Raw genomic sequence first — 20,146 nt, 5'->3', positions numbered from 1 at the left:
ATTCGACCTTACGAATGATTAGATTGTTTACTTATATATTTATTCAAAGTCAATATTCAGGACCGTGGTAGCCCAGTGGTTAAAGAATCTGACTTTGGTACGGAGAAGCAGAGATTCGATCCTCGATTCCACTAAGATCCTCTAAGTAAATGGATATACGCTCTCGTATAATCTGTGGAACCGAAAGTTCTATGGTCGATCGCTGAGTAGTACCATGGGTACAGGGATCTGGAGAAAATTACCTTCCCCATCAGATCCAAGTCTAAATTGAGGAAGTGGCTTAACGAATGAGTGGTACTGCCATCTACCCGTGAGGTTCTGAGCTAAGACATACTTTCACCCTTACGGTGCTCTCTTCTCAAACGAGAACGGCGCACCTTCCAGATTTATTTCTCAAAAGGCCAATAGCTGGCGAGTTTGGCTTGTCTGAATATCATTGGAAACAACAAGACGATAATTTTTTGTGTAACTTCAAATACTGCCCACACAATCTTTTGTAACTGTAAGGCTATATTCCTTAGTACGGAAAAATCCGATCATTAGATCAAAAATTATTTAGGTGTTTCGTTTTATTTCAATTTTTATTTTACGCACAGTAAATTATTAATATGTTGTTAATATTAATATGTTAAACATTTATTAAATACAATGCAGTCTAACCCCGCTATAATGAATGAAATACAGGTTATAGCGAACGTTTTTAGTGGCCCATTCAAACTACTGTATAGTGATCTAACTTAAGTATAATGAACAATTGAGAAATTGGTAGTGCGTTTATAGCGGATTCTAATTTATTTTTTACGGGTATTTAAATAAATGATTAAAAATCTTTTTAGTCAGCGTGATAATATCAAAAGTATGACTTTTAATTAAAATGAAGTAAAGCACATTATAAAAAGGGTTTTAAATGAGAAATAATGATTCCAAAGACAGGCACATGAAAGATCTAATCGGTTGCCTAGAAATTTCAACTTTTAATTACAAATTTCCTCACTAAGGACGGAAATTAAAGATCTAAAAAATTCCAAATGTAACGAAAATTGAAAAAATAAACGAATAAAAAACTGACTATAGGAAGACAACCACTTCGTTATATGAAGTTAACAATTTATAAAGCAAAGTATGTGCTATTACAAGTACTATTTTCAACAATACAACTACAATAGGTTAATAGTATTTTTCCAAAGATTTTGGGTATAGTGAAAAATCGTTTGTAATGGATTTATTGCTAGGTTCGTAGACGTTTCTATCAATAGCGGGGTCAGACTGCAATAATAAACTAACATCTTAATTTAAGAAGAAAAGATTGAACTTACTCGATAAACATTTATTAAAACATACTATCCAATACACGGCACATAACAATAACATCATGCAATAAATATACATATCGTCAGCTCTTGGAAGTTCACGAATATTACATTCTTCTGAAAATTTATACAAAATGTTTTTTTTTTATTTCGTTTATTCCATAAAGTTCACATCTTCAAACATGGTTCCTTAAGGCCTGAACACAACACGGATTCACATGTTTGCTTTCACTAGTTGAATATTGAAAAAACAAATCGCAACTACGCAAACTTAATTTCTCTTCAATTTAAAAGGGACTTTGGTTTTTGACCTCAATATCACTTTTTGATTTTACCTTTTATTCTTTTGAAATTAAGTTTTAGCTAAAAGGTTTAAATATGCTAGATTATTTTCACTTAGTTTTTTTTCTTCTTTTCATTAAGGGTGAGGGGTTTCTGTTCGATTACGCAAGAATAAATTTAAGATTTTAATTCATTTTAAGGCTATTTTTCAGTTTTGAATTAACACTCTCGAAGTTTCGCTGTTTGTTAATGAGAACCGATACTGTGCACCCTCGAACCCTACGCAGGCTGATCAAAGTGGTCACCCACCAGTTTACTGACCGCAGTCAGTGATGCTTGATTACTGGGAACCGTATCTTTACGATCAGTCCACTGTGAGATGTAAATAAAATGAAATGATTTAATGCTACATTGGTGACCCGGTACTATTTGATCCACGGTTCGAGGTTTGGAGAACACTGCAAATAATGCCCAGCCTCAGAAACTGGTCCATATATGAAAAACACATAGGTGAAAAAAGTGCATATTTTTTTACATTAAGTGGATATTTTTTTCAATTACCTACCACTTTAGCTTAAGAAAAGCACCAAGCGGTAACTTCAGATCCAAATATAAATGTTTGTATTGTTAATACAGAACTATTTAATGTTTGCAAAATGACTCCTAAAATAGAGACACTTGTGCTACCACATTTTTCTTCTTTGAAAAAAAAAAAAAAAGAACTGTCCTGTTAAAAGGACGCTAACGACAAATGGGTTAATTGGGTAATATGTATTTTATGTGTAATATGTATTTTAGTTATTTTATAATTGTATTAACAGCAACAAAGCAATCTCTTAATGTTGGTTTGGACTAGCGCTTAATGATGAAATGTGATTTGGTTCTTATTGGTATTAAATCACCTAGCGTCAACTACATTTATATTTTAATGGATCTGCTTAGATTCTGCTTGAATGTTGTATCCATTCAGTCATTTTATGTTGTACGCTTGTAAGCGTTGAAATTCATTCTTGAACTTGCGATATTCACTTCCGCTGTCGGGAGCTTTAATCCCACTCTTCAGTTTCAGTTTACAATTGCAGTTTTTCTTATGAAGATGATTCCAACGTATTCAGATTTTTACAATCTTAACGTCAAGAACACATAATTAAGCCTACTTTTGGAACACGTCTCTGTTTTAAATTAAATTGTAAGTAATTAACAATCTAAGAGTGATTTTAAATATCGCACATGTGTGTGTAAGTTTCTTTGTTGTTATCGGTGTATAGTAACAGCTCTTTGGCCACATTTGAATGTTTTTAAAAACATTCCACATCACCAGCAACTGAGAAGGTGTCACACACAGATTACTTTGGAACACTGAAATATGGCGACAGGTACTCGTTATATCACATTTTGGAGGAAAAAGGGCCGTTTCTCACACCGGGAAAAAACACCTGCCTTGAACTTGGGGATACGAGAAACGCCAGTAAGAACTGTTCAATCATTCACAAAAACTATATTCTGAAATCATCACCAAAGTGCAGCCGCTGAAATATCGATATTGATATCTTTAGAAGGTCGGTAGGAATCGAACGTGAAGTTGTTGATCCTCCTGAAACAGTATATGAAGTGTATTAATCAAAGAGTATAGTAGCTAGAACAACATATAAATTGTTTTAAACAAAGAGCACGGCAATTCGAAACAATGAAGTAGATTTATCAAAGAGTAACTAATAACAGTTTATGAAGTGCATTAATCAAAGAGCATGATAGTTAAAAGCGACATATGAAGTGTTTTAAACAAAGAGCATGGTAATTAGATTGTAGTTGTAGTTTTAATTAATTTACGTCACACTAGAGTTAGAGTTGTGCAGTTGGCCGATTGGCGACGGTCTGGGAAGCATCCCTGAGGATGAAGCGAAGACATGCCATCACAATTTTGTTCTTCTGCAGAGGGGATGGCACACCAGACTTGGTAGTCCCGAAGACCCGGTGATCTGCTGGGAACCGTGTCTTAACGATCAGTCCACTGCGGGACTATGGTAATTAGAAACAATAAAGTACATTAATCAAAGAGTAACGCAATTAAGAACAGCGTAAAAAGTGTATTAATCAAACAGTATGATAATTAGAAACAATAAAGGGTATTAATCAAAGAGTATGGCAATTAAAAGCAGTAAGCAATTTTTTCGATAATAGATTCTATATTTAACAAGATCTTCATGATAAGTATAAACTCAGTTGTTGTTGACGTATGTCTGTTAAAGCAGAAGAGTGCGATTGTTCTTGTTTTCCAGTGGCACCATCGATGGCAAAGAATTCATCTTATGCCACACCCATACGTCACGCCCGTTTATAGGGCAGACCCATTCATACATCCATTCATGCAGGCAAAAGTTTCAATTCCATTGAAACTTTTGCCTTGCAAAAGTGGAATTCTATTTTCAGAACCATGTCTGAATTAAAAAAAAAGAAAAAAGAAATATGTTCCAAAGTGCTAACCAGAGTTTTTGACTGAATTCCCCTGCTTAAAGAAATCTCAACGAGGGGTAAACTATGTTTTTTGTGGACTGTGTTGCTGTGATTTTAGCATCGCACATAGTGGAAAATCAAACATACAACATTTGGCAACGGAGAAGCATTTGAATCAATCGCACCAACTTAGGCCATTCGGAATGGCTTAAGTTAGTTTATTACTGATTCATTAATTCATCCAAAATTCAGCTTTTACCTCATTTTAGTAAATTTGTTATTTTACAGATAAAATAACTAAACGAATTAAGAAACTGGTTATATGACTTGGCAAATTTAAAAGCTAAATTTTGCAAATTAAAAAGTCAATCTTAAGAATCACATTTGATTCCCGCAAATTCAAATGTTTTCATTGCTATCCAGGAAGGATTTTTCTAAATAAAAGATCTTCCGAGAAATCTCTTCCTAAACAAAAGATTTTCATGAACGAAAGATCTTTCAAGAAAGATCTTCCAGAAAAAGAATAGAAAAATCTCAAAGATTTCTCCGCTTGGCCTAATGACTCTTGTTTGTCCAAAGACTTTACTTATATCCCCTTTCAAGTAAAAAAAAAAATCTGCAGTATGTGTCACAGTATTATAGAAATTTCTTTGGGTGAGACTCATCACTATAGTTGGCCAGACAGCCAAATGTGGGCCGATGCCTTTCTCTGAAAATTTCTCCATTACGACTTCCGATTTATCTTTGCCCTCCAATTATTTTCATTAATAGCAAGAAAACCGCTGCCTCCCCCACTTTCTTGTTCCAGTGGATCTAAAAAGCAGTATCTTTTTTATTGCATTGTCATTACTTAATCGAATCACGTGGGTTATCGAATTCATTCGATTCTGCCACTGCTTATATTATCTTGACTGCACCGTTCTCATCTACACTTTTTAGACAGAATAGACATCTAAGGTTTCACAATTTATCCACTCTCGACTCTTTCCCAGAATTTTGCCACTCCAAGTTTTTCCCCGTTATACTTTATTTTACAACAGTCGATGAACAGCCGACCCAATATTAGGGTTTACGACTACTAATGTTCAACTCCGTAGCCTTGTAATTTTGAACCCAATCCAGAAGACAAGGGAACTCCCAGATGAAGTAGTAGGAGAATTTTGCCACTCCAAGTTTTGCCCCGTCTTATTTTATTTTACAAGAGTCGATGAACAGCCGACCCAATTTTTGGGTTTACGACTACTAATGTTCAACTCCGTAGCCTTGTAATTTTGAACCCAATCCAGAAGACAAGGGAACTCCTAGATGAAGTAGTAAGAGAATTTTGCCACTCCAATTTTTGCCCCGTTTTATTTTATTTTACAAGAGTCGATGAACAGCCGACCCAATTTTTGGGTTTACGACTACTAATGTTCAACTCCGTAGCCTTGTAATTTTGAACCCAATCCAGAAGACAAGGGAACTCCCAGATGAAGTAGTAGGAACATTTTGCCACTCCAAGTTTTGCCCCGTCTTATTTTATTTTACAAGAGTCGATGAACAGCCGACCCAATTTTTGGGTTTACGACTACTAATGTTCAACTCCGTAGCCTTGTAATTTTGAACCCAATCCAGAAGACAAGGGAACTCCCAGATGAAGTAGTAGGAGAATTTTGCCACTCCAAGTTTTGCCCCGTCTTATTTTATTTTACAAGAGTCGATGAACAGCGGACCCAATTTTTGGGTTTACGACTACTAATGTTCAACTCCGTAGCCTTGTAATTTTGAACCCAATCCAGAAGACAAGGGAACTCCCAGATGAAGTAGTAAGAGAATTTTGCCACTCCAAGTTTTGCCCCGTTTTATTTTATTTTACAAGAGTCGATGAACAGCGGACCCAATTTTTGGGTTTACGACTACTAATGTTCAACTCCGTAGCCTTGTAATTTTGAACCCAATCCAGAAGACAAGGGAACTCCCAGATGAAGTAGTAGGAGAATTTTGCCACTCCAAGTTTTGCCCCGTCTTATTTTATTTTACAAGAGTCGATGAACAGCCGACCCAATTTTTGGGTTTACGACTACTAATGTTCAACTCCGTAGCCTTGTAATTTTGAACCCAATCCAGAAGACAAGGGAACTCCCAGATGAAGTAGTAAGAGAATTTTGCCACTCCAAGTTTTGCCCCGTTTTATTTTATTTTACAAGAGTCGATGAACAGCCGACCCAATTTTTGGGTTTACGACTACTAATGTTCAACTCCGTAGCCTTGTAATTTTGAACCCAATCCAGAAGACAAGGGAACTCCCAGATGAAGTAGTAAGAGAATTTTACCACTCCAAGTTTTGCCCCGTTTTATTTTATTTTACAAGAGTCGATGAACAGCCGACCCAATTTTTGGGTTTACGACTACTAATGTTCAACTCCGTAGCCTTGTAATTTTGAACCCAATCCAGAAGACAAGGGAACTCCCAGATGAAGTAGTAGGAGAATTTTGCCACTCCAAGTTTTGCCCCGTCTTATTTTATTTTACAAGAGTCGATGAACAGCGGACCCAATTTTTGGGTTTACGACTACTAATGTTCAACTCCGTAGCCTTGTAATTTTGAACCCAATCCAGAAGACAAGGGAACTCCCAGATGAAGTAGTAAGAGAATTTTGCCACTCCAAGTTTTGCCCCGTTTTATTTTATTTTACAAGAGTCGATGAACAGCGGACCCAATTTTTGGGTTTACGACTACTAATGTTCAACTCCGTAGCCTTGTAATTTTGAACCCAATCCAGAAGACAAGGGAACTCCCAGATGAAGTAGTAGGAGAATTTTGCCACTCCAAGTTTTGCCCCGTCTTATTTTATTTTACAAGAGTCGATGAACAGCCGACCCAATTTTTGGGTTTACGACTACTAATGTTCAACTCCGTAGCCTTGTAATTTTGAACCCAATCCAGAAGACAAGGGAACTCCCAGATGAAGTAGTAAGAGAATTTTGCCACTCCAAGTTTTGACCCGTTTTATTTTATTTTACAAGAGTCGATGAACAGCCGACCCAATTTTTGGGTTTACGACTACTAATGTTCAACTCCGTAGCCTTGTAATTTTGAACCCAATCCAGAAGACAAGGGAACTCCCAGATGAAGTAGTAAGAGAATTTTGCCACTCCAAGTTTTGCCCCGTTTTATTTTATTTTACAAGAGTCGATGAACAGCCGACCCAATTTTTGGGTTTACGACTACTAATGTTCAACTCCGTAGCCTTGTAATTTTGAACCCAATCCAGAAGACAAGGGAACTCCCAGATGAAGTAGTAAGAGAATTTTGCCACTCCAAGTTTTGTCCCGTTTTATTTTATTTTACAAGAGTCGATGAACAGCCGACCCAATTTTTGGGTTTACGACTACTAATGTTCAACTCCGTAGCCTTGTAATTTTGAACCCAATCCAGAAGACAAGGGAACTCCCAGATGAAGTAGTAGGAGAATTTTGCCACTCCAAGTTTTGCCCCGTCTTATTTTATTTTACAAGAGTCGATGAACAGCCGACCCAATTTTTGGGTTTACGACTACTAATGTTCAACTCCGTAGCCTTGTAATTTTGAACCCAATCCAGAAGACAAGGGAACTCCCAGATGAAGTAGTAAGAGAATTTTGCCACTCCAAGTTTTGCCCCGTCTTATTTTATTTTACAAGAGTCGATGAACAGCCGACCCAATTTTTGGGTTTACGACTACTAATGTTCAACTTCGCAGCCTTGTAATTTTGAACCCAATCCAGAAGACAAGGGAACTCCTAGATGAAGTAGTAGGAGAAACTTGCCTTCGTGGAGAACTTTTGATGGAACTAACCCGCAATTTCGTTGCATTAATAGTAAAACCCCACGGTCAGCCTAACGGCAAGGGGACTCAAACCCATGATCCGTCTATCGCTGAAGATCGATATTTCATTTTTATGTTAGCACTGAGGTCGGTGAGTGTCCGGTGCAGAGTTCGTATCAACCAGCCATCGCTGGGATTCGAACCCGGTTCACCTCGTTGGAAGGCGAACGCTCTAACCCCTGAGCCATCACGGTGCCAGTTTCGTTCCATTGGCGTGGGGAAAACTTATTTTTCTCTGCGCTAGTACGTTTCAGTAAGAAGTCAGAATAAACTGACGTGGGAAAAATGAAAACTTGCCGGAACCATGGATATAGAGAGGTGTAAAATGAAGAAATCACGTTATCTTGAGATGCCTTCTATTTAGGAAGAATATAGGTTGGTATGCGCTTGTGTAACTTATCTTGACCATTTGTTGCCACCTACTTTATGAAACAGATGGTACCACTTTCCCCATATGCCTATATTACCCCGATTCACACTATATATATTTTTTTAAATTTTGTTGTAGAAATGGTAACTTGTTTTAATAAAATCCAATCATTAAAAGGTTCACGCCGAGGAAAAAATAGTTAGGTAAAAATTCATTTTTTTAATGTTTAACAGGTGTGATAGAAATTTATGGTTTTACGCGACCTTATGATTTGAAAAAATTGGTCCCAAACATAAATAAAAACTGCTAGTTATTTGGGTCCTTAAATTTCAGATTTCAACGTGATTTTTTTAAGGTATTATGCTGTACATTTATGCAAAAGTGTAAATGAAAGGTAACAAGTAAACGAAATGCTTATCGTCAATTGTTGTATCGAATTTCCTGTTGACAAACTTTTTATTTATTTATTTTTTAATTGCAAACTGATCCGTTCGATCTCGGATTCGTTAATTTAATTATAAGCTTACGCCAATACACCAGTTCATTAATTTGCTTCCTTCATTTTCTCTATTTATTTACTCACTATGGTTCCGAGATAGCCTGGTAGGTAGGGCGCTGGACTCACGTTCGTGAGAACGGGAGTTCGAATACAGCTGACCGAAGACACCCAGTGTAGTAAATAGTGACTGGTGCACGTTAAATCTGTCGGATCGAAGAGTCCTCCATGCTCCCATAGAAAATTATATCTTTGGAGGTACTGAATTGGAGATGGATCGTTCTCTGGTTCAGGTCAAAATTACGATCTGTGGATGAATGGATGTATGAATGGGTCTGCCCTTTAAGCAGGTGTGAAGCATAGGTGTAGCTGAAGTCCAAATCTCGGCCATAGATGGCGCTACTGAAAACCGTTGCCTTAATGGCTTACGACAACAACAAATTTACTCACTATATCAAGAATCAACAACAAATTTACTCACTATATCTATATATTTACTCACTATATCTATTTGCTTACTATATCCACAGTGACGACGTTCATAAACAACTCTTTCACATCTGAATATTTTTGGAGATGGAATAAAAATTTAGTTGCCTTTTTTTGGAGAAAGGTTTATATGTTGGGGTTGTGGTAAGTTTACTGACATCATTTAAAACTAAACATACCAACACTTAATATATACCTATTTCTACCAGAGCCGGACTTTATGTTTCTTGATTGAATGTATGAAATATGGATGCTAGGAAGGAAATAAACCAAAAAAAAAAACTTTTTTATAATAAACAAAATTGTTTATTGCCAATTTTTATGTATTACAAACACAAAGAATGCGTACTTTTTACATATACAGCGTGTTTCCATTGTACATTTTCCACAAACATATTTCTTCTAATTATTATTATTTCTGTAACTCTTATAATTATTCAATTATAAGAATATATACGAATTATAAGAATTATAATTCTTATAATTATTTTGATAATTAATATTATTTCTTCTAAGAACGTGTACTTATTTCGACATTTTTCTGGGTAAAAATTAACAATTAGTTAGAAATGAAGTAAAGCTATCAAAATAAAATATAAGCTACTTACGAAAATAATTAGTTTTTGTCACTTTTTCTGACACAAAAATGCCAATCTAAAATTTTAGGTACTGTCTTGAAATTTGAATTCAAAGTTATTCTGATTGAACTGAGCACGCAACAGTCTTTGCAGAAATGTGCAACTCATCGAATGCAATACGTTGAACACGCATTACATTGTCATTTCTGATCCTATTACCTTGTAAAGCAATAAATTGTTCTCCCGGTCAAATGACCAGTTGTGGTAGAAATAGGTATACGACAAGTATTATTCGAAACAAACAAAATACAAAAAAAATATTAATAGAATATTAACTGTGTATAATTGTTAGAAAAAGTCATGAAGTCAAATGTGGAGGAACAATAAGATGATCAGCGTTTTTTCGATGTAAAAGTTCTTAAACGGTCGTTTGACCAATTACGGTATGTTTAGTGTTAAACTCACTCTTCTTTATTTTCTTTTTTTTTCCACATGAGTACAGAAAATGGAGATCTGCAGCTTTTAGAAATTCACCAAGTAAAATTTTAAAGTAAATCATCTTCAAGTGTACAGGTTTAGAAAATCACAAACAGGATATTAAATAAAAAAAACATTATCAAGTAACATACTCATATATAATTGTTATAGTTTCATTCAAACCAGTACATCTAAGTTGGAATCTATTCTATAATTATCTCATGATATCAAAGATAAATCACTCTTCTATTCATAGAATGAGCTTCAGAAATTTCTGGCGAGTATTTCTTAATAAATATTTTCATTTGTTTACATCTAGAAAATTCTGGAAGTATTTAAATTATAGAACCGGAATATATCAAGATGAAAGAATTAGCTTATAGTTTACATAGAAGAATAAATTTGAGTGATTAAAATGGAAGTTAATAAAGTAAAAGTGCTTTAGTGATTTATGGGTAAAACAAAAGAGGTAGAGAGAGGGAGAAGAACAACATAACAGATGAGTTTACGATCGTACTTTTGATGAGACAATACTAAGGAGCCATTTCTGGAATAGTATCTTCAAGTTAATGAAGCGTATAATATATGTCTAAATTTTACAACAACAATCAGAGAATAAATAAAGTAACTATATTACAAATATTTGGATGAGAATTTATTTCTATGTCCGATGTGAAAACGATTATTTTGAGGGTAAATATATTAACAAAACACATGCAAACGATTTTTTTTTTAACATTAAAGAGCGTTATCTTAATTTCAATTATTAAAATAATCTCATTGTCTATTGTTCGAAAAGTATTAGAAGGAAATATTAAAATAATTTAGATACCAATAATATAAGGCAAAAGGTCATTTTTATGTTTATGTTTACTTCGATTTGTTTCATGACCTAAATGTTTTTGAGAAATGGAAGAGAAGGAAACTGAAAGTGAAGCACATCACCTTGGAAGATTATTGTTCTCCCCTAAATGAAATTCCACTGAACGTCCTTCCTATTATTGAACACCGACCTTCAGTCCCAACTATGGATTTTTATTTTCCTGATCCACTGTTCCGAATCAGCGAGCAATCATTATGAGGATCAACAACGATCAGGAAAGAGGATGATAAGAAAACGTCAATCATTTTCATTTTGAGTAAATGATAAATTGCTGAAGTCTGAATATTCCTTAAATGTTTAGGGCTGAAAGGGGAAGCTGGAGGGAATTGTAGAGCTTATAAAGCATAATGGAAGACTTTAGGGAATTTTTAGATAATCTTAGGGTATTTAGGAAGGGAAAGAAAATAGCAGACAACATTTTGAAGAATTTTTTTTATTAAATATCCCCCCCCCCCCCCCCAAAAAAAAAGTAAAAGATTTCACACAAAAATTTAATATTCCATATAGCAGACCATGAACTCTCATTAAAAATCAAAATTTTGTACCTTTCAGGAATTTCAGTAAATATGTTCCGAATCGTTTGAGTGATTTATTACGAATTTTTAAATAAGGGTTGATATCTACAAGAAAATTTATTAATAATATTAAATTTGAATAATTATTAACATTATCTGAAAGTTTTATATTTCAAGAATATGCAGTTACGTTTTCAGAGCTTAAAAATTCTTGTCAATTTATCTTCAATTGCATTTTCTGAAAGTATACCTCTCTTGAGAATATGCAATTATTTTTGAGAACTGAAAATTTTCAGTTGAGTTTCTCTTTTCGTAATTTTCTAGATGTATTAACTTTTCAAGTATATGTAGTCACATTTTTAAAATTAAAAACTTACAGTCGATTTATTCTTAATTTGACTTTTCTGAAAATACTTATTTTTCAAGAATATGCAGTCACATTTTTTAAATTAAAATAATTCAGTTGATTTATTCTTGCCTTTTTTTCATTTTCTGAAATTATTATACGTAAAAAGTATGTACTAATTATCCCTGAAGCGAAGGAAGTTCAGTTTAATTTGTTCTTGATAGCATAATTTGTAAGTACAACGAATAGTTCCTAAATTTCCCAGGTGTAAAAAATTAGGAATATTTTTTGTAAATTGCTACTATTTTGAACTATTTTTTGATATATTTAAAATAGTGAAAATCTTTGAATGAAAATCTTTTGGAGTCAATATATTTTCCTTTTTTTGTTATTTTAGGATATAAAACATATTTTTCTAATTTTAATGAACGTAGAACAAGTATTGCATTGCTTTATATTTTTTGAAACGACTCGTAATAATTTTAAAGAGTAAAACATTGTTTTAGTTCAATATTTTTATTTCTATTTAAGTCATGTCATAAGGCATTTTTAGCGCAATTTTCGCATTTTAAGGGCATTTTTTGCACTTTTAAGGGCATTTTCCAGGTTGTATGGGCATTTTTTAATCTTTTTAGGGGCATTAATTGAGATTTTTTAGGTCATCAAAATCCGGGCTCTAGTGATTACGATTTCACAAAATGAAAACTGTATAATTCATTAAAAAAAAAAAGCACTTACTTGTTATAACTCTGCTCCTTCTGCGCAAATTTGCCAAAATTGCGCAGACTGACAGCTCTCTTTCCATCAATGATGGTACTGTAATCCTCCTCTTCGAATCCTTGATTCTCGAAACCCTCCTTCTTCACTGGTTGTTGTGCTGGTTGAGGGTGATTCTGTTTTGTTCCAGGCATGGGGTACCTTGCATAATTAAAAAATTTTTACAATTGCTGTGAAGTTTAAAGGTAAACGTAGTGGAGAAATATTCTAAGTGATATTTTGGGGAATTTAGGAACATAACCCAGAAAGCATGTAACGTTAGTGCTACCTTGTGTCAGAATTTTGTTTTGATTGCCACGAAAATGCTTGTAACTTTTTTTCAATTAAATCAAAAATATTGCAGTTTCAAACCTTTTATCCTAAAAGGATTAAAAATTATTTTTTAAAGCTTTTTTTTATTAGGTATTGTCTCTTAAGGGAGTTCTATTTGTGAGTTTGATAGTATACGTCATCGAACGCTCATCTTGAACTACAATTGCCGTCGAACTCAACTGCAGTTGGATTACAACGTGACGTTAACCACAAAAGCAATGGCGGACAACATTTAACAGCACATTGAAATCAGCCAAGATTTTGATTTTGACATTAAACATAGCTTCTTCATTAAACATAGCACTCTTCATTTAGCTCAGCTATAATGTGTTTTTTCTTGTACAAAGTCATTATTTGTTCTCAGAAACACTGGTCGACAATAACAAAATCAATACAAATTCAAAATAAATATTTGTTTACGTTATTAACGCATGCACAATGAGAGATAATGTCTGCGTTGGACCGACTGCTCACGCTGAGCTAACAAAAAAGTATTTTTTTGGCGTCAGCTCTACGTCAACTTTCCGCTGACGCCCAGATAAGGCGCTAATTCTAACAAACCAGGCCTTGAGCTAACAAACCAGTATTTTGTTGGCGTCAGCGGGACGTTGACGTCCCGCTGACGCCCAGATAAGGCGCTTGTCCTAAGAAACCAGACCTTTAGGTCCATAATGACGTTTTAGCTGACGTCACACTAGCGATAGGATCAAATTGCATCGTCCATTAACATTTCAAGACAAGGTGGATTTTAGCTAAGCAAACAAGACTTTGCGAAAAGGAACCTTATAATGACCTAGATTGAAGATTATTTTCACCTTGAGACTAGCTTTATTAAAGGATTTTTTCACACTTGAAAACCCTATGTTAACCTCGGTTTAAGATTTTTATATACAAGGTTGTTTTCCAAGGCTTTGGATTAGGGAAATGTCCGTAGAATAGAGCAGATTGCCACAGATCTCGTTTTAAAGTTAGAAGTTTTACACGTTAACAGCATAACAAACCTTTTTAGGTTTACATTAAATGATTTTTGATGAGTTAAAATAAACATTATTTTGCTATCTGGGTAAGCTTTATAAAATATAGCAGCAGTAGTAAGCTGAATAAGGCACTAATCACAAAAACGGACACACTATGCTTTCGGTTTTTATTTTCCTTAGTGATGAAATACAAATTGCTAGAGTAGTGTTAGAAAGGTAAATCGCGTGCCTTTTCAAATGTCAAACCTATTTATTTGTTTCCTTTTAATTAGTAACATAAACTATTGATTCGCTAAGATAAGGGTGTACAGATGAAGGGAAAAAATTGCTCTGACAACTCTTTCTGTCTCTCCTGAATAAAAGTCGCGCAATTAGGACCAAATCTGTGTGACAGATTTCTCTTCGAATATATCTTTAGCTTGGAAGTTCATTTTCATTTCCGGAAAGTTCACATTACAAAGCGCCAAGGACTTTCAGACAAGTTATTTGGATTTTGTTCACGATTCCTAATTCGATTCAGTTTGCGAAAGTTTACTTTACAAAGCACCAGGAACTTTCAGACAAGCCGTTTGAATTTCGTACTCTCGCCAGAGAATTCAGGAAAGTATCTCCTAAATTCATTTTCTGAAGATGCAAGGAGGATGCAAGTGTGATCATATCATGGTTCCTTGAAACTAAGAAATTTCCCAACTAATTAAACTAAGAATCACAAGTCTTCTACCTTTAACCAATCTAAGTATCGCCGAAGCAACTGCTTTAGAGAATTCAAAATTTTGAGTGGTTTAGTGCAGTTTTTAGACATCCAAATGAACCATGCACTGTAATCCATACGAATGAGATCTGGCGAGTCGTCAGAAGATATCATGTCAGGAAAATACGTTTTGCACCATTTGTGTGTCTTGGCAGGTGTTTTGTTGAAATGTCCAGTTTGAGTAGTTCACAAGTGCTTTTTGATCTGCGAAAGTATAGTTCGGCTTTCAGGAGAACTCCTCCTAACACCCGTCTCGCGTCGTGGCGGGTATTATGGTTACGAGGAAAGGTCACTTCGAATAGGGGTGTGGGGTGAATAGTTTTGTCTTGATCTTAGCGTAAGTCTTCGTGAGTAATCCAATAGACACATCCTTTTCTCCATTTCAACCCCCCATTAGATATGTGCTCACGCTTGTTACCATAGCAGCAGACTGCCCAGCCTGGAGGAGTTCTCCTCAATGAATTTTGACATGAATTTTGAATTTTGACATGAATTTTGACAATGTTTAACAATTGCTGAGGTATTACAGACCAGATACGAGCTTCATATCAGTGAAAAGGAATCTCTTTTAACACCAGCGCTGAAAATTTCAATAAGCTCTTCTGCACCGCTCTAGAATGTTGCTATTTGAAACCAGTTAAATAGATTTATCAGTAAAAGTATACTTGATACCGTGAATATCCGAAATCAAGAGAATGTCGACTTTCACCGGTGAATGTCAACAATCACATAGTCGCTTTGCTGAATATCCGAAATATTTGTTATATCCAATTTGATATTAATTTATTCGTTGATATTATTATATGTATTCGATACTTTAATATCTGCTGAGGATAAGATTAGGAGAAACCTCAGTGTTCGGAGTACCGGTTAAATGTGTACTGAAACATCGCACTTGACCTTGAAAACACATTGATGTAGGGCATATCGGGAAGTGGTCCTACATCAATGATTCTTTCAATGTTACACAATTGATGAAGTTCATCAATGTTACACATCAATGTTTTACTTAATAATCATATATGTTACACAATTGATGATTATTAAGTAAAAAGATGAAACTATGAACAATAAATAAATTAGATTATTTTAAGCCCTTTTTTAAAGGGAGCGCTAGAATATTTATCGTAAAATAAAAGGAATAGGGTAAACAGATGTTAACTTCTAGAATAATAAATATTAATAATTTAATTGCATCATTTTGTGGATTTATTTAAAGAAATTGTTAGAACATTTGTTAACGAACAGGATAGGACGATTACTAATAAATAAATAAAATTATTTTAAGGTTGTTAAAAAAATAATTATTGAAAGAATATTAAAATAAAAATGGAAAGCATTACTTGTGGGGCATGTCGTAATCGACTTCTAGAATAGTCGAGAATTTATTGGGAAAAAGAAGATCTACAATGGCCACTGCACCTCCAACAAACACACATAGTGTACCTAAAATACAAAGTATGATTTTAAAAAAATTATTCATTTGTGAAAGATAAATATTCCATTCTACATTTTTAACACATCAGATTAAGTATGATGAGTTTCATCTAATGTCATTTTCATCACGACATTATCAGACCAGATTCCTATCGGTCTACACATTGAGCTAGAATGACACCAGTTTAATGAATATTTTTCTGAAGCTCACGATTCTTATGTCATTCCAATGCAACGACTATTGACCTAAATGTAAATTGCCCAGTTTGTTCGTTAAGTAAGAATTGTAGTCAAAGTAAAGGTCGAATAGAATGCAGAATAAGAAAAAAAAATGATGAATCAGGTACAATAATGTAGAATATGTAAAATTTTGAATAAGACAGGGAAAATTCACGATGAGATATAATGATGGAAAATAAGTCAGAAAAAAAAAGAAAAATACATAACAAGGTACAATAATGAAAGACAAGGAAGAAAAATTATTTGAAAAAGAAAGGTTGAAAAAAAATGAAAAGTAAGACATAATAACGTACAGTAGGGGAGAGTGGGGTCAATTGTAAAATTTTTTACTTAAGTATTTTTAACTAACAAAAAATCCAATATATTATTAGTATTAATTGACAGACAAGTAAAGTAGACTATCCTCTACTAGAAAAAAAAAACCTTATTTTAAATGTAATTATATTAGTTATTAACAATTTTTGACAGTCGTGCACTTGTTACAATTGTCCCCACTTACGGGGTAAATTGTAACAGTTCATAAATTCAACTAAAACATAGTTAATTATACATATTATCATAGTTGTGATATATTTTTTCATTGATCAAAATAGTAGTGATATTTTAGGAGTAAAAATAATAATGAGCAGAGACCTAAAGGGTTAAACTTTTAACTTTAAGGGGTTAAAAATTTTAATTTATGCTGTGAAAGGTGACAAATAAAATAATGCACATGCAACATAATATAAATGATATAGGAAACTATTGGTGGTTCTTAAAGAGTTAAGTAATGGTTTGTACACATAAGATTATTTATTTTCAGCTGTTACAATCGTCCCCAAGACGCCATTTCAGCTTCATTTGCTAAAAACAATGCTAGTTAATTAACAAAACTAATTTTTTTTATTGAAATGTTAATTAAGGTGTCCACTTACATATTCGGTTAATAATTTTAATTTGTTTAAACAAAATTACTTTGTTACAATATAATATTCTAATACCAAAAAAATTACTTGCGTAGTGTGAAAATATCTTTTGTGATGTAACTCTTTCAAAAGTACATAAAAATGGTTGCCAGCAGGGGTGTACATGTAGATTTATTAAATACACCTTGTGCGCCACCTAGGAACCAAATCTAGAACCCGACACTCGAAATTTTTGCTCTGTTACAATCGTACCCTGTAACAATTGACCCCACTCTCCCCTAATATAGGAAATGTACAATAAAGCAGTAAAAAGAAACATAATTTAAAAAAGAAAAGGGAAAAAGAGAAATGTGAGAACAGGAATAGGAAAGTAAAGATTGAAAATATAATGTAATATAATAAAGAAAGATTTTGAACAAGATAGAGATCAATGCGTAATGAGGTATAATAATGTAGAATAGGAAAAGTACAGAATATGATAGAGAAAATTCAGAATAAAATATAATGATGGCGAATAAGTTAGAAAAAGAAAAAATACATAACAAGGTACAATAATGAATGATAAGGAAAAAAATAATTTGAAAAAGAAAGGCTGAAAAAGGAAAAAGAATATATATAATAATGTACAGTAATATAAGAAATGTACAATAAAGCAGTAAAAAGAAATATAATTTGAAAAAGAAAGGTTGAAAAGAGAAATGCGAGGAGGGGAATATAAGAAAATAAAGGTCGAAAATAAAATGTATAATAAGAAAGAAAAATGTTGAAGAAGATACAGATAAATAGGTAAGAAGGTATAATAATGTAGAATAAAAAAAAATACAGAATAAGATAGAGAAAATTCGCAATAAGGTATAATAATGGAAAATGAGTAAGAAAAAATAAAAATAAACAACAAGGTACAATAATGAACGATAAGGAAGAAAAATTTGAAGAAAAAAAAATGAAAAATAAGACAATGCACAGTAATATAGGAAATGTACTATAAAGCAGCAAAAAGGCGTAATTTGAAAAAGAAAGAATGGAAAGAAGGGAGGGTATAAGAAAAGATAAAAGAGAATGATGAGAAAAATGCACAATGAGATATTCCTTTAATGTCAATAACGTAGAATAAGGTAGAAGAAAGAACAATTCAAAATAAGGTAAAAATAATGTATTAAAAGGCAGAAAAATGTACAATAAGGTCCAATAGTATAGTATAAGATAGAAACAAGAACAATTACTTAAAAAGGAAAAAAAAATTGTTTTCTTGGACACATTTATTTATATTTATTTTGGTGAGCTAATTGATCTGCTCAATAATTTAATTTTTTCTGTTTTTCTTATCAGCTACAAAGCTTTATTCTTTTTCAGAAAATTTAAACATTTCCGATTTCCTTACCTATAACAGATATAAAACTAATTTTTCAGTATTAAATTATTGATCCCAAGTAACTGAAACAGTAAGATATTACCTGAGTAAAAACTACATTTGCTTCAGAAATATGTAAGAAGGAAATAACAGTCGACATGTTTCAAGCGCTCAAAAATAGACACTCATTTTCTTTCCCCTCTGTTTATCGTAAAAATGTTGCTCCCTAATGTTAATTCTAATCACTAAGGCCCGGATTTTGATGACATTTGCATTTTTTTGCATTTTTTGCATTTTTGGACATTTTTTGCCCTTTAGAGCATTTTTTTAGATTTATAGGGCATTTTTCTTTAAATTTTAAGGCGCATTTTGCATTTTAAAAATTTTTTTAAGTTTTTTGTTAATTTTTTCCAATTTTTATTTTTTTTAATCAATTTTTATTATTACACTGGCTTCCAAACAATGAAGAAAATCTCTAGGATATTAACAGGTGAAGCAACATCTTTTCAAATTGAAGAAGAATTGTCAGTAAGTGAAACCGTCTTTTTCAAGTACGCACCAATAACATCAGTAGACGTTGAAAGAAGCTTCTCCAGGTATAAAAATTTACTTTCAGACAGGAGACGCTCGTTTACATTTCAAAATATCAAAAAACATTTAATAATCCAATATAATTCTGATATTTGGTAATATTATGAGATGGAAGTTGTTATATTATTCATTAAAGTTTCTATACAAAATGAAAAGGTTTTGGAGTCAATATATGCTCCTTTTTTTGTTATTTTAGGATATAAAACATATTTTTCAAACTTTAACGAAAGTAGAACAAGTATTGCATTGCTTTATATTTTTTGAAATGACTCATAATAATTTTAAAGAGTAAAAACATTGTTTAAGTTCAATATTTTTACTTTATTTATTTCATGTCATAAGGCATTTTTAGCGCAATTTTCGCATTTTTAGAGCATTTTTTGCACCTTTTAAGAGCATTTTTTGCACTTTTTAAGTGCATTAGTTGAGATTTTTTAGGTCATCAAAATCTGGGCTCTACTAATTACCCAAATTCTCAAACTGCTACATTTTGTACTTTTGCTTTCCGCTCACTTAACTTTTGCTCTAACTCTTCTTCTTTAAATCCCGAACTTAACTTCCTCCTCTCACATTCTGCTAACCGTGAATTTAACCCTTCGACAGTTGATTCAGCTTTTGCTTAACTCACAACACCCAGACGCCACTTTTTTTCTAATCCTTACAGAGAACTTGCTACTTTACCGTTTTTTATTCCCTTTGTTATAAAATTGCTAATATCCTCTTCCATTTTGGTTTTAAAATCTTTTTTAACAAAATCA

General features: G+C 33.2%; 1 protein-coding gene across 4 annotated transcripts in view; it reads right to left on the bottom strand.

The window, feature by feature from the left end:
• Nucleotides 1–1,312: 1,312 nt before the first annotated feature.
• LOC107456259 (dual oxidase maturation factor 2) overlaps nt 1,313–20,146 on the bottom strand; it is a 296,093-nt gene continuing 277,259 nt past the window's right edge. For all 4 annotated transcript variants that reach the window (XM_087166344.1, XM_087166346.1, XM_087166347.1 and 1 more), the window contains exons 8-10: nt 16,208–16,310; nt 12,786–12,965; nt 1,313–3,186 (exon numbers count right to left, since the gene is read on the bottom strand). In XM_087166344.1, coding sequence (XP_087022470.1) covers nt 3,105–3,186; nt 12,786–12,965; nt 16,208–16,310 — 365 coding nt within the window. In that variant the 3' untranslated portion in view covers nt 1,313–3,104. The remainder of the gene's footprint in view (nt 3,187–12,785; nt 12,966–16,207; nt 16,311–20,146) is intronic.

The sequence above is a fragment of the Parasteatoda tepidariorum genome, chromosome 6, assembly GCF_982258835.1.
Source record: "Parasteatoda tepidariorum strain Cologne lab strain chromosome 6, Ptep-v5.0, whole genome shotgun sequence".
NCBI lineage: Eukaryota > Metazoa > Arthropoda > Arachnida > Araneae > Theridiidae > Parasteatoda > Parasteatoda tepidariorum.
Note: the sequence above shows the minus strand (reverse complement) of the source record. Positions and strands in the feature narration are given on the sequence as shown.